At 39.3% G+C, this 14,749-nt stretch overlaps 1 protein-coding gene across 1 annotated transcript in view; it reads left to right on the top strand.

Moving 5' to 3' along the window:
- The first annotated feature begins 2,468 nt into the window (after positions 1-2,468).
- clybl (citrate lyase beta like) overlaps positions 2,469-14,749 on the top strand; it is a 69,883-nt gene continuing 57,602 nt past the window's right edge. Inside the window, exon 1 of the mRNA XM_080903300.1 lies at positions 2,469-2,628. Within this exon, the coding sequence (XP_080759426.1) occupies positions 2,585-2,628 (44 nt within the window). The 5' untranslated portion in view covers positions 2,469-2,584. The remainder of the gene's footprint in view (positions 2,629-14,749) is intronic.

Raw genomic sequence — 14,749 nt, forward strand, 5'->3', positions numbered from 1 at the left:
AAACAGTTTGCAGTAACACTGGATATGTAAACCTTTATGATCTTTAACCTTTCTATGCTTAGAGTACAGTTGGCTGTGAGGCTGTGTGCGGGTTTGATGGATGCAAAGAATGGACAAACATCAGCTCCCTCTAAAACCACAATGGAGACCTTGGATCTAAATGTCATGGTTTCATAACGGATACACTGACATTTGTGTGATGGGATTTAGCCATGGGTTAATATAGCCATTGCTGGCACACCGCATTGATGTCCATCTCACTTGGGCTGTGAAGTCTATCTCACCATTTTCTCTTTCTGGTGCACTCGCAGAGGTTTCTTTCAAAGGGATGAATTGGATTCTATGCTGGTTTAAACCAATTATTTTATCAGAAAAAAACTGTTTGATATGTAGGTTTGTTTTATATGATGTTAATGTGCCTCAGGAGCTGTTCAGATCATTTTATTTTTTTTGGGTGAGTGTTGGGCTTGGGGAGGGGAGGGTGCTACTGGGGGAAGGCAGGCGATCAGCATTAAAATCAGAGCCATGTAAATCTAATCAATTATACAGTTTTTCAGATAAAATGTTGGTAAATCAAAACACATTTTCCAAAAGTCACAGTATAATGAGAAATTTAAATTGGAAACAGAAACCATTTGTTTATTATAAATGCCAGGGTGAGGTGGTGACTTGCCATCCATAAATTTTGTTATCCTTTCATATTCCTTTTATCTATGACTACAGCTTTGGCACTCGTTCAAGATTTTAATGAACCCAGACTTCTGAGGCATCAAGGCCTAGTGATGCATTGTCCATTTGGATGGGGGGGAGGGGGGTACAGAGCGGGACAAAGGCAAAAAGCTTTCTCCTTTGACATAATATTTTATATTCTGTTGCCTTACAGGGGGGTCATTAGGTGATTGCAACATTCAACAACATAACAGATTGACAAGAATAAACACATATTCTGCATATATCTGGAATTAATACCAGACTGATGAGCTTGTGCATGTGTGTGTGTGTGTGTGTGTGTGTGTGTGTGTGTGTGTGTGTGTGTGTGTGTGTGTGTGTGTGTGTGTGTGTGTGTGTGGAAAAGGGTGACTTGAATCAAAAAATAATTTTCTGTGCTTCATGAGGACACGGAGAACCCTCCTGCTCTGGCGCGACCTGTTGTCGGCTGCTTTCTTGGGCTCAGAGGTTCCTAGGGGAGACCAGAATGGAAGTTGAGCATCTTGCTGTGATCCAAAGAAAGTGTGCCAAATGCTATCAAAACTGGATTAGTAGACAACAATTGTGTTCGATGAACAGAAGGGGGAGGGAAAGAAGTAGTTTCCAAGTAACCCATGGATGGAATTTTCCAACTCCATCGCAGTTTTATCACATGTAGAAATGACCTTTCTTTGTTTAGTTGCATGTTTTTAAAAATGTACGTTAGCCTATCTAAAAAAGATTTCAGATTTTTCAAGTGACAAAGAGGAACCAAACTTATTTTTTTGTCATGTTTTCCATGTATTATTAGTCTATGACAAAGATAAAGTAAATAATGGCAATCCATTCCTTCAGTTGTCCCTGGCGTTTTTGGCTTTTTAGTCTTGAAGGTAATGCAGTGTCTATACTTTAACCCCGTGTCAAGGGTGTAGTGTACTGTATATTTAATAATAAAAAAAAGAAATTCAAAATGTAAAAAAAAATGAAGAAATAATGCAGAATAAAAAATACATTAAGTAAAAAGTACTTTAACTTGGACTTTCTACTTTATGTAAAACTGGGGCAATTATCTTATCTTATTATGAGGAGAAAATAAAATATTTTGTTTGGTATGATCTGTAGTGGATAGATTTCTTTCTTTCATTTCTTACATTTCAAAAAGCAAGATAAAAAAAAGAAACAAATCATGAACTTGAGACGTTTTCTCGACTTTTTCTCAAGTTAAGCTAACAGATACATTTGGCTCTATAGCCCTCATGAAGTAAGCTCTACAATAAATCCAGCAGCACATTCACATTTAAATTCAAACACAGCCCAAAGGCTGTCCTCTGAATGCTGACATTTGGAGCAAATCTCCTGCTGACTTAATCATGGCAAATACTATGTGTCATTTGTGCACCACACTTGGACCTGGCTGATGGTAGCTGTAGTAATTCACCACTGCTGCGAGAGACAACTCCTGGGGTGACGTGCCTCGTGCTCAAATCTCACTTTCACTTTGTTTCCCCCATTTCCTTCCATTTGAAGCTCCGGGCAGTCTGTGCCTTCAAAGAGCAGACAGTTCATGTGAGGACCAGTTCAGAGAGACAGTACTCTGAGATGATGTGTAATCCACAGAAACTTTGACTTTAGTTTTTATGCAGCTGCTCTTATTTTGTTGAATTACTCTTTATTTCTGCTACTTTATCACAACTGTTGGACTGGAAACATATTTCATCCGCTGCACTTTATCCTCGACAGCAGTCTCAGCCAGTTACTCTCTGTTTACCACTCCATGTGCTAACAGCACTCCAGATACGCCCCTTCCCAGGCTGTGGCCAATCACATGATTCAAGCTGCACACACGCGCCGCTAGTGAAGCCAATCGCCGCTTGCTCTTGTAGCGTCATCGGAAAACATGGCGGCGCACATTACTAGAGCTGTGAAACAACTTGTCCCACAGTAAGTCAATTTATTTTCAGTTTATCTCGATTGAAAATGATGATTTGACCTGTCGGCTGAGGAGGAAAAAAACAAAACACACTGTAAACATTTAGGCGCTAATTTTTATGAATAGGTTTTCCTGCTCATAGCGTGCAGCTAGCAGCTGCTGGTCAAATGTCACTTGTTTTGTAGGCGGTGGAGAAGCAGCTGTGTTTGTAGCAACATGTTTTTACAGCCTTGCGTTTTCCAAAATAACGGAATACACAGTTTTTGTTTATTTTTATTGTAGCAACGTGGCTGTTATTTGTTGAACGACTTTAGTAATGTAGTGTAAGAATGTGTGACTCATTCTGCCCAGGGTCGCAGTTTTACAGCACATCTAATGTGAGGTGGGAAACGAAGTAAAAATGTTACTGGGGCCAAGAGGTAGTGTGTAATTTGATAACTAAGTAAAACATTAAACACAGACCGTGTGCTATGCAGGTTTGGCTTTTGTGAGGGACATTTGCTTTTTTTTTAATGCAACTTTTCCGACGACTTTGCAAAGAAAATATAATAACATAAAAGTTTGACAGTTATTTTCTTGCATTGCGGTAGTCGTCCTCCACTCCACTATTGCCCCTTTTCTTTCCCGTAACTTTTAAAGAAAAAGTTATTTTACTGCTGTTCTCTCTAGTGATCATCTTTGGATGAATTCCCATCAAAATCCAAATATATCACCACACCTCTTTTTTATGTTTTTGTTTTTCTAAGACACATATTTCTTATGTTTGTGTCACATTTACAAGATTAGATCACAGGGTTGCATTCTGCTCCTTGAAAATAACCTGGGGAAAAGTTGCCTTCCTTTGGCAACTTTATAAGTTTCTACCTTGGCTTTGCTGTAGCTGCATTTCATTTTCTTTGCTGTACTTTCGGTCATAAATTGTGACTTCACGGTGAATCGCAATTTTCTCCATAGGCAGCAGAAGATGGTGACAGGTCAACCTTTGCTCTAAATGTGCACTGTTTGATAGACATTTAACACAGTCCCATAATGACAACGTTCCCCCCTTTCTCCTTAGACAGTGGATAAAAGCCCGGTCTAGAAACGCATTCGTCCTGCAGTGCTCACTTTAGAAATGCTGGAGCCAGTTGAAATGCTGGATATCAAATGCTGTACACTTAGGCATAACATGGGATACTCTATCACTTTACACTGTTGCAGACTTCTTTGATATGCTGTGGTTGAGTGATGAATAAAAGATGCATATTCATATGAAAATCAAACCAAAACCACATCATAATTGGAGGAAAAGTAAATGATCCTCACTGTTAAAGGAGCTCTGTGCAACCTCGGAGAGCCATTCTTATTAATGATACTCAAATGAGGCTAGTGTACTAATCTTCACCTGCTCACTGACACAAGCAAAATTCTAGGTGAACTCACATCAGTGACATACTCTAAGTGCTCAGAAGCCTTACTTTGATTATAGGAATATAACCAGAATACAAGCAGTTGGCAACCAGTTGAATTGAGTCTCCTCTTCCAAAGAGGTGTCCTGCAGGTGAGTTGTGCTCAGCTTGTGTGCTGATGCTGTTTCACGTTCAGTTAATGGGCAGTTTGTGAGTAAATGTTACAAAAAATTCAGTGCAGTCATCATGCAACCACTGATTTTTTTCTCCCTTCCTAGTTGCAAGGAAGTTGCCAGTTTCCAGTTATGCTGCTGTGATAAATGCAAATGCTAATGACTTTTGCGACATATAATCAAATCAATGGAACAATATACCAGCCCTGCAATAAACTGGACTTTCTTCAAGGGTAGGGATGGGTATCGAAAACCGGTTCTTGTTGAGAACCGGTTCCCACTGTTTCAATTCCTTGGAATTGTTTGCCATTTTTGCAAACGATTCCCTTATCGATTCCAGTCGCCCCGAATGACGTCATCACGTTGCGGAGCGTCATTTACCTGGCAGGAAACACGGCGCGTAAGCGGCTCAAACGCTCAAAAGTTTGGTTATACTTTACGAGAACGGATGACAACAGGGCAACTTGCAATAATTGCAAAGTAGATATTTAATTTAAGGGAGGAAACACTACGAGTATGCAAAAGCATTTGCTCACAAAACATGCGATGACCTTAAATGAATGTCGTGTTTTTAATTCCGCTCCGGACTCGTGAAGCTCAACCCAGCAGCAGCGGTAACGTTTGCACGTCCTCTCCCGTTAATGCGGCAGGTAAATAATCAACTAACAGTGCATATTATGTTAGCGCGATCTGCCTTATTACAAAACCTGCCATTACTGTGCATTTAGGTGACCATGATGAGAGAGACAGACAGAGTCTGGCTCAGATGCTGGCAGCTCTCGCTGCAGTCTACCGGTAGCGTCTCCTTTCAGGCCAGGATAGATGAATGACACCAAGCAGTGACTAAGTTTGTGGTAAAAGGCTTGAACCCATTTGCCACAGCAGATGCCCCCGATTTCACTTTGGTAAGTGAATGTGTTTAATTGTAGGCAGGGACATTACTGGATATTCTTGTGTAATTGCCACAGAACAATTTATGTTATACTTTGTTATTGCTACTGAAGAATATTTATTTTATTATTTTACATTTACAATTTTTTTTCCTGGGGACCCTGTGACACCCCATTGAAGAGCCGTAGGCTGGATCTCTTTAAGATCTCACTGCTGGGTTTGTAAGGCCATGTTACTCCTAAATTTCTATCTTGTTCAAAGAGAAGATATAAAACAAAGTTCTAAGCCAGGGGTGTCAAACTCAAACACACAGTGGGCCAAAATTCAAAACTGGAACAAAGTTGCGGGCTAACGTTAATATTTATTGAAATATATTTATTGCTCCAGATATAAGAATGAATCTTTTCTTATGGACTCAAACACGTTTTGCTGAAAAACTGAATATGGAATAAGCAAAGCTTAATACTAAACAATATATATATATTAGCTGTATAATACCAGTAGGCCAGCTCTGATAGTAATTTGGTATGGCTTCGCGGGCCAAATGTGATTAGGCTGCGGGCCAGAGTTTGACACCTATGTTCTAAGCTAATCGACCTTAGTGTTCTCCTTTTTTAAAGAGAATCGATAAGAGAATCGATAAAGAATCGAATCGTTAAACAGAATCGAAAATGGAATCGGAATCGTGAAAATCTTATCAATACCCATCCCTATTCAAGGGTTAACTCAGGTTTTTAGGTGTGGTACTTTGTGGTGATGCTGAGTGGAGGTGTTTCTTTTAATTTAACCTCTAAATGTGGAAAATGTGTGCTGAATTGATATTAGTATCTGGAATACTGGTAGACCAATACAGTGCACACAAACTGGTCATTACAGTCATAAAACTACATTTATGGAATTGCGCCTGATTGAATAAAGTGCCTGTTACATTTTACAGTTAGTCTTTTGTTATTATCTTTAGACACTTTTTTGCCATCAGAACTACCTTCATTCTTTGTGACGCATATTCAACTAGGTATTGGAAACAGTCTTCAGAGATTTTGGTCCATATTGACATCACAGCATCACGCAGTTGCTGCAGATTTGTCACCTGTGCATCTGTGATGCATGTCTCCCATTCCACTACATCCCAAAAGTGCTAAATTGTGATCTAGCGACTGTGAAGACCATCTGAGTACAGTGAACTCATTGTCATGTTCAAGAAACAAGTTTGAGATGCTTTGTCACAATGTGTGATATCTTGTTGGAAGCACCCTTCAGAAGATGGGTACACTGTGGCCATAAAAGGATGGACATAGCCAGCAACAATACCGGGGTAGGCTGTGGTGTTTTAATGATGTTCATTTGGTACCAAAGTGTACCAAGAAAATATCCCCAGATTATTAGACCATCAGTATTCTGAACCGTTGATACAATTCAAGATGGATCCATGCTTTCATGTTGTTTACACCAAAATCTCCCCCTACCATCTGAATGTCACAGCAGAAATGGAGACTCGCCAGATCAACTAATATTTTTTACAATCTTTGCTATGTTTTTAGTGTGAAAGTTCACTAAAGTAAACTGCAGGGGGAAACTGAAAATGTTCCTTACAACAAACCTAATGAGACTCTTATATATGGTCATTTTAAAGGAGCTAACACAGGAAAAGTGGCTAAAGACAAAGCTAACCAGAGACCAGAGTATGTTAGAAGGCAGCAGGCTCAATAAGAGCAAATGATCAAAGGAGTTATGGGAAAATTATGGAGATGAGTGAAAAAGAGAAATGGTTGACGTCCGTTTATCTGCTGAAGCTATAAACATACTAGAAAATGATGGAAGTACCTGAAATTTGTTTTGTTATATAATTCTGGGGAACTTGCTGTTGCTTGCTAAGTAAAACCTGTCATGTAAACGTGGGTGTACAGCAGCTCATTTTATCAGTATGTCTTTTCAGTAGAAGAGCACTTTATTATCAGTTGTTTACTTGATATACATTTGGAGAGATCGTGAAGTTTAATAATCTCTTTAAGTTGACTATATATGCAACGGTATTGCCAGGTCACACTTACCGAAAAATCAGAAATTGGAATTAGTCAAATAAATTGAAATCAGTGCATCTCTACACTGGTATCAACAAGGAATTTTCACCCAGAGAACTGCCACTCTCTGGATAGTTTCTCTTTTTGGATCGTTCTCTGGAAACCCATGGATTGGTGTGAAAATTGCAGTACATCAGCTTTTTTTTTTTTTTTTTTTAATATCTAGGCAAGCCAATGTGGCACCAACAACCATAAATCACCTTTCGTCTTCACTCTGGTACTTGATTTGCTCTTCAGCACATCATCTTGACCATGTTTAAGTGCCTAAAATGTTTTTGTTTGCTGCCATGTGATTGACTGACTAACAAGTAGTTGAACAGCTGTACCTAATGAAGTGGCAGGTGTGTGTACCTGAACAACAGGCACAGCACAGAGTAGGAAATGACAACAACCAACTTTACCCAAATGTTTGAGAAGAGGAAATGTCCAGAGTACAAATAGTAGAATAAAAGCAGGTAATTTCTTTTTGGTGACCAGCGATCTGTTGAAAATTACTTTAATAATGACTTTGTGTTTAAGAATGACAATTTTCAGTCTGTAATTTAGCAACTTAAATACTTTTAAAGTGTTTCATCATATAAAAGCATATAAAATTCTAAATCAAGATTGGAATTTGTCTAGAAGTTTGACAACACATTAGTGTACTTACATTCTTACAGAGACAGTACTCTTGTTAGGCAGGTATGTTTTTCTTTTTCGCTTCTTAATATTGTCTACTAGCATGATATTATTGCCAAATTAACAGGAGGCGAAAACCAGTTAAGCTAATGGGTATGCCTTTATGGGTTTGTAATTGGTATTCATTAAATTAGGAAATAATACAAGATTCACTCATATAGCTTTTTCAGCTCAGTTGTTTGTTACCAAATAATAATAACAATGGAGTCTCTTCTTCCTGTGTGGCACCTGTCAGGCTTGTGGTACTACAGAGAAGATGATGTCCCAAGTCACTAGGCTTCATCCTCTGCAACAATAAATGTCTTTTTTTTTTCAATCTTTTCATTTTCTTTTTGCTCTTTTTTGCTTTTTGTTTTTGTTATTTCCCATTTTGTTCTCTTTTTTAACATTAAACCAGTGGAAAACTGGAACAACTAATAAACACTGGCCACTGACATAGTTGTATGCCAGTATCGGCCAGTATCAGCTGATACTGATATTTGGCCAATGCAAATGGACTAGGAATAGTCGTAATTTTCATAAATAACAATTATTAAGTTATTTAAAACAAAATAAACAAACAGTATATGTGACTATTTTGTGTTAAATATTTTGCATCTTATTACATGTAAAGTGTGTGTGACACTGAGATTAGATGTGACTATATAAACAGGAGAACTCCTGTGTGGAATTCCTGCCAAAATAAATGAAAATGAAGTCGATGTGTAAACTGCCAGGTATGTGTAGTCATTTGAGAGCAGTTTGGTGAAGAATAGTTGACTGAAAATCTCTCTCCTGCGAGCTAGCACAGCAAAACATGCCAATATTGCTGTAAACCATGGCACACAAGGGCAATGTTATAAGATAGTCATGGGATAGTTAAGAGGGGTATAATGATTCCAAAATCAAGACAGAAATGTAAGCAATATTTCCATCTCCACGTATCATGATACCCATGTGTAGATGTTAATACTCAGTCAGATTTTTCAGCTAACAAATGAACTGCGGATCTGTCATAGTAATGGATTTAAATGTTTGTTTATGATGTGTTAAAAATGTAGCTAATTCAATTTTGCTGTCATTTATCCCCACTAAAGAAAAAGGGGAGCAATAGTTTTTGTTAATTTCTGTAGGAAAACATAAGGATGAACAAATTTAAATGTAAACTGTCATAAAACAAACAAACAAAAAAAGACCGGTGCTGCCTTCCAATCTGCTCTTTTGATTTTAATCCTTTTTCTTGCTTATGACTTATAAGTTCATAGAATTCAAATATTATATTGCTGGGATACTGCTGCTACACTTGAGTGTGTTTTTGTTAGATGGTTCACGAGATCCATTGACAGGTGGTTAACAGTCAGAGCTGCTTATTGCTTTCCTACATTTGTAAATTGTCATGCATGTCTCTTAAGAGGTATAATGAGACACTTCAAACAGTTTGCATGTTTGTCACAAAGAACTTTTAGTGAGTTTAATATTCTATTAATGTGTCTGTTCAGGTCAACAACATCGTGACATGTGGCTCTAATTCAAGGCATATGAATTTCCAGAGGCACAAAGCTGATGATCCTGCCACATTAGAGTGTGAAGTGACTGTCACGCCAGTCTGGTGTGTGTGTCTGTCTTCTTTCGCTTGTGGGGATAGCATGAAAAAGTTTGAAAGAAAATAGTTTCTTTCCTAATCTTACCTAATATTTGCTTAGCATGTCATGTTTTTAATACCACTTTGATAAGAGAAACTGTTTTAGTGGATCATTTAGAAATTGTTTTTCTCATCTGTGCTGATATGAACTGCAGAGGCGTATTAAAAAGTCCACATTCTTAATAGGTTTCATAGTGAATTTGCACTGGTGTCTCTGGGAAGCAGTACCTGAATGGTTAAATGGAGCCCTCTCAGATGGCTGGAGCTAGGAGAGGAATGTGTGTGCTTGTTTTATGGACAGCCTAGAGCCCTCGCCCTGGCATTGGCGGCAGACTGCTCTTTGTCACAAACACCCTCGTGTCAAAGATGCAACAGCATCCTGGAGGAAACATTGATTGCTGCTATGAAGTCGACAAGTGATGAAAGTAGCCTAGAGGTTGTCAATTAAGAGAGCCAAGGCCTGGACCTTATAAGTTAATGGGCAGTTTCCCCTCTCAGGGCCTGCTAGGGCTTTATAGCACAGCTTATAAAATCCTTAAGTGTAATGCACCCCTATAATGTTTTCAATTAAGAGAAAGGGTATAAAGCAGCGCAGACACTTGGCAGTCGTGCTAGAATGTTTATAAAGTGGAATTTGGCATAAATTGTGAGGGGAATTTTCAATTGCCCCAGTTGTTTTAAGCAGCAGCTACTGTGCAGAATTTTATTTTGATGGCACTTCATGCTGACTGGAAGCATTACAGACTTCCTGTTGTCTTCCCATTACCAGTTCTTTTAGCTTGGTCATATGGATGCACAGCCAGGAGTTTAAAAGCTTCGTATTCCAAGTTATAAAAGAGATTAGAAACATGCAGAATTTGAATATACATGTCTAATATTATAATGTCTTAATTGTAGCGCAAAGTGCTATTCAGTCTGAATACATTAGTAATTTCACACTAAATTCGGCTAATTTAATTTCAAAACTATATAATGCCACAGGAATTTTCATGCAAAGCAATTAAGGAAAATAAAATAAAAACCAACATTTTATTAACTGAAAAAGCAATTAGCAGTTGCACGCCACAGAAAGCCGTGTTTGTAATGCTCTTAGAAGTATACAGTTATATGCAATAATTCTAAATGGCTAACGAAAATCCCTCTGCTCATCTGGTGTCCTCTGTGGCTGAGCTTTCTTTGGCTTCCGGTAGGAAAATAAATGAGTGTTAAATAAACACCAGAGTGTTGACACTTCATTTCCTCATTGATTGGTGGTGGAAGCTGAGCTTAAGGTGTGTGGCCGTAATCCAATCAAGCAAGAAAACAACCGTGGGGACCTTGAGTGAGCAGGTTGGTCAAGTAACATCAAACCCTTCCTTTCTTTATCCGTTTTTTTTTTCTAAATCTAACCTTTTTTTTTCTTTACTGTTCATGTTATATGTCAGCTGAGCTGGTGTTTTATCAAGCTGAATTATGCAACACCCCCAAAATACAGGATATGACTTAAATATACCAACTATACTGATACAGCATTAGTGTCTATATTTAAAAGTGACTATCAAGTAGGGGCTTTTCACTTTAGCCTCAGAATCAATAAATTGCTCTATTACCTGTTGTTGACCCAGCTAAGCTCGCCTTTGAAATCTGTTACAGAGCATTAACACATGTTGCTGTGTGAAAACAAAGCTCTGACGACTGGCGTGGGGACCAGCTGAGTAAACAGGGATGAGAGAGAAGAGCTGGCAGAGTAGAGAGGCCTACACTTGTCCCTTAACTGACCAAGGTGGATCCATACGGCCAACAGATGGATATGTTAACCTGTATCTACAGAGGGGGAGGGAAAAAAAATCCAATCAAAACAAGTATCTCTGCTCTAGCGCTTAAGCCTTTGATCAATAGCACATCTTCGGCTCCAGAGTAGGACTTCTTACGACCTCGGTGCGCACATGGAATTGCATCTGTATAAACACGACCAGGGAGGAATGTGTGAACAATGCAACAAAAGAATTTTGTTCTAGAGACATGCGGTGGACTTGGCTAGCGGGTGGTTTATGTGGTTAAGAATTTGAGCGTGGTGGTCGAATTGAATGAGAAGCTGGGGAAATATTCTGTTATTAATGAAAACAAAAGTGGGGAAACTTGTGTTTTTGCTTTTTAGAGATGTGAGCCAATCCAAGTGCTGTGATGAAAGTATAACGTACAGGTATTTTAGTTCTAACCGCTGAAAATGGATGTAATGCATACATTATATAGGTTTCAAGTGGCATAGTGGAAGCTGTTAAAAACTAAATGTATCAGTAAATCATGATCAGCATGTTTTTGATTGATTAAAAGCCAAATTATAGGTCATTTCAATCTCTTTTGATTGCCATGACTCGTTTTAACCTACTTACAACTGATTTAACTCTACCGAAGCATATATTGTACAGATGACTGACAGTTTCTCACACAGACTCTGTTTGGTTCTTGCTGTTTAGCCCATGTACCATTAATTGGGTAGCAGTCAAAGTTGTGTGTGGGCAGGATATTACTTCCAGGTTTGGAGTTAGCTCCTCTGTCAAAAGGCCAGAGTTTTTTGGAGGCCTGTTAAATTCATAGAGATTTGGATTCAGTTAACAACTCAGAAACCTGTAGGAGTAGATTTGTGTCACTGGGACTGAGCGGTTATTAACAGGGAATGATATATCTTGTCTCATCACGTCTTCCTCTGCCACGATCATGTTTAGGTCTTCTCACGGCACCAAGGTTGGCTCATTGCCATGGTGATGGTCGGCTAGTTCCAGCGCGATGAGGTGTAATTTACCCAGCATTTCCTGTCTGATACACAGCAAACTAATGAGTAAGAGGCCTGCTTTTATAGCAAAGTGTTGCTAACTGGGCACAGCAGGGGGGGATTGAGTGTGTGTGGTGTATGTGTTAGCGCTGTTCCCTGTATCATTTTGCGCTAGGAAGCTTATGTGTATGTATGCCTATATGTGAAAGTATCTGTAAGGGTCAGTGTTGTGGCCACATGGCTGCAGTTCTTTGATTAACCCCTCGGTGTCAGTGTTGACAGTGGGTCTTCTTATGAGAAAGTCTTTTAGAGAAGCTTCTGAGTTTTAGTCTATTAGAAGGTGAAGCTTTATCTCATGAATTTCCCTCATTAAATAGTCACACACTGTCACTAAGTGACTGCCCAGAAAACCTGATTTTCTGCATTGTGGCATCAAATACCTTTAGCTGTCTGATATTTTGCTCTACGTCACAAACTAATTATTGAGTTTTGGTATAAAAATGTTTAGTAGCATCACGGTGAGCTTTGACCACACGTTTTTAATCTGATCATAAGTTTGTCGAGTTTGAACCTTTTTTTCTATCATATGTAATGAAGTTTACTCTGGTATTCCTGAGTGTATTCTCAAGAAGGTGTGCCACTCTATATGATTCATAGAAAATTTAAAATTTAACGACACTTAAAGCTAAGCCTTCGGGTGAAAGGAGTAGATAACTTATTCTTCTTTCACCCGAATTTTAAAAAATAAGGAAAGAAAAATATGATTTATTTGGGTGGGAAGCAAAGAGTTTTTGGTATTTTGCAGAATTTCAAACTTGGAAATTTTGGTTTTATAACTTCTCATCAAATCCCTGGCACCAGCACTGGTTGCAGACAGGCAGCCTCCTGTTAGCACTACACTTCATTAGAACCAGGTTTCAGTGGTACCACACACGTTCAAACAGCAGGACCATCTCCCCAGCATCAAAGGATATTTTATACAAAGGCTTGTCTCTGTGTCTGTCTTCCTATCACTGTCTGCTAATGATGCATGCTGCACACATTTAAACATTGATACCTTCCCTTTTTACACTCTCAAACTCTTAAAGCCAGATTTCACTTCTCTTTCTCTCTCTTTTTGGCTCGCTTTTTCTCTCTTGGTGTCTTTCTCTCTCTCGCTCTCTGCCGTTCGTGGTGTTTGTTTGGCTGCTGGGTTTTGTTTGTTTATTGTTTCCAGATGGCAGACGCAGACTTCATTTGTGTGGCTTTCAAGTTCCCAGAGAGCTTTTTACTGCCTTGGCTCAAGCGCTTATCCTGTTTCCTCTAGCCAGGCTTTATGATGGGCCCTTTTATATGTAGCAACTGGAAACAACTGTCACTACCAGTCTACGTCGTTGGAGATGGGGAGAAAGCCTGGAGAAACTTTCTTGCTTATCATGGGAACATCTTCATTACCCGGAGAACAATGGAACGTCAGATGAGGACAATGTTTTGGCTTTTTTCTGAGAGGGCTAAATTTTCTAGTGTCATAAAATTAGAAAGAGTACACTTGATGTTGTTAAGATACAGTGCACAAAATGAGAGTAGGGCAGCATGCTTATAATAGTGATGAAGCTGGTAGTGTTTTTTTTTTTCTTTTTTCCTTTTTCCAGGACCTCGCTGAGTCTAGTCTGGGCATCATTAAGCGCTGTGACATCACTTATTTACAGGAACCCAGGAGGGCAACTTGCCCAGTAAATGTGGGGGAGGACCAGTGCATGTCTTTACTCATCGGATGCGGTTTTAAGACGGGGCAGTAATCAAAGCTCTCGGCTATATAAAACCCACCCCTTCTCCTTAAGGAGGCCTTTTCTTCTGGCTGCTGCTGAATGGGTGATTACCTTGGCATACCAACCTGCCTAATCCCATTTCTAGTAGTGATTTAACAGAGTATAAATGGACAAAGCATTGTGTTTACTCACCTACCCCACAAAAGCTTGTCTCTGCGAGGAAATATAAAAATCTTTGGCCTGTTATTGATTTGGGCTATTGTCAAGAAAGTCGGGCAAGCAGTCATGTTTCCTGAAATAAACACCATTATTTGGCAGATTCTGGGAAGCCAGCTGTTTTGCTGTTCCATTCTTCACCCACTAAAAGTGGTAGCACGTGTCTCTGATGATGTAATCGCTAATCGCAGGATAAGTCTTCCGTTTGTTTACGATCAGCAAAGTCCACGGTGGCTGCCAAGGTAGAAGTCGCGTTGACATATACTGTAGGTTGCAAATGGCAGCACAGTCATTTTACTGACCCACTTGTGACCCTGCACAAGGGGATCTGAGCTAAAGTGTGAGGGGATCAGACTTTAATGTTCACATAATCAGTGGTGTTTGTGTTTTACCACCACTGAGCGCCTGGCTGGCCAGCTAATCTCATCAGGGTTTGGGCTGTGGTGCTGGGGTTAGGGAGAGGACAGTCTAGCACGACCCATATCTCTGTGCCAGGAAGGCTACAACACTCCGGCTCTACTGTGCCGTACCATCAGAATTTACTATGAGGCCCTTTGCCAGAGGGTTTACTACTGAACTGTCTG

The sequence above is a fragment of the Rhamphochromis sp. 'chilingali' genome, assembly GCF_963969265.1.
Source record: "Rhamphochromis sp. 'chilingali' genome assembly, chromosome: 14".
NCBI lineage: Eukaryota > Metazoa > Chordata > Actinopteri > Cichliformes > Cichlidae > Rhamphochromis > Rhamphochromis sp. 'chilingali'.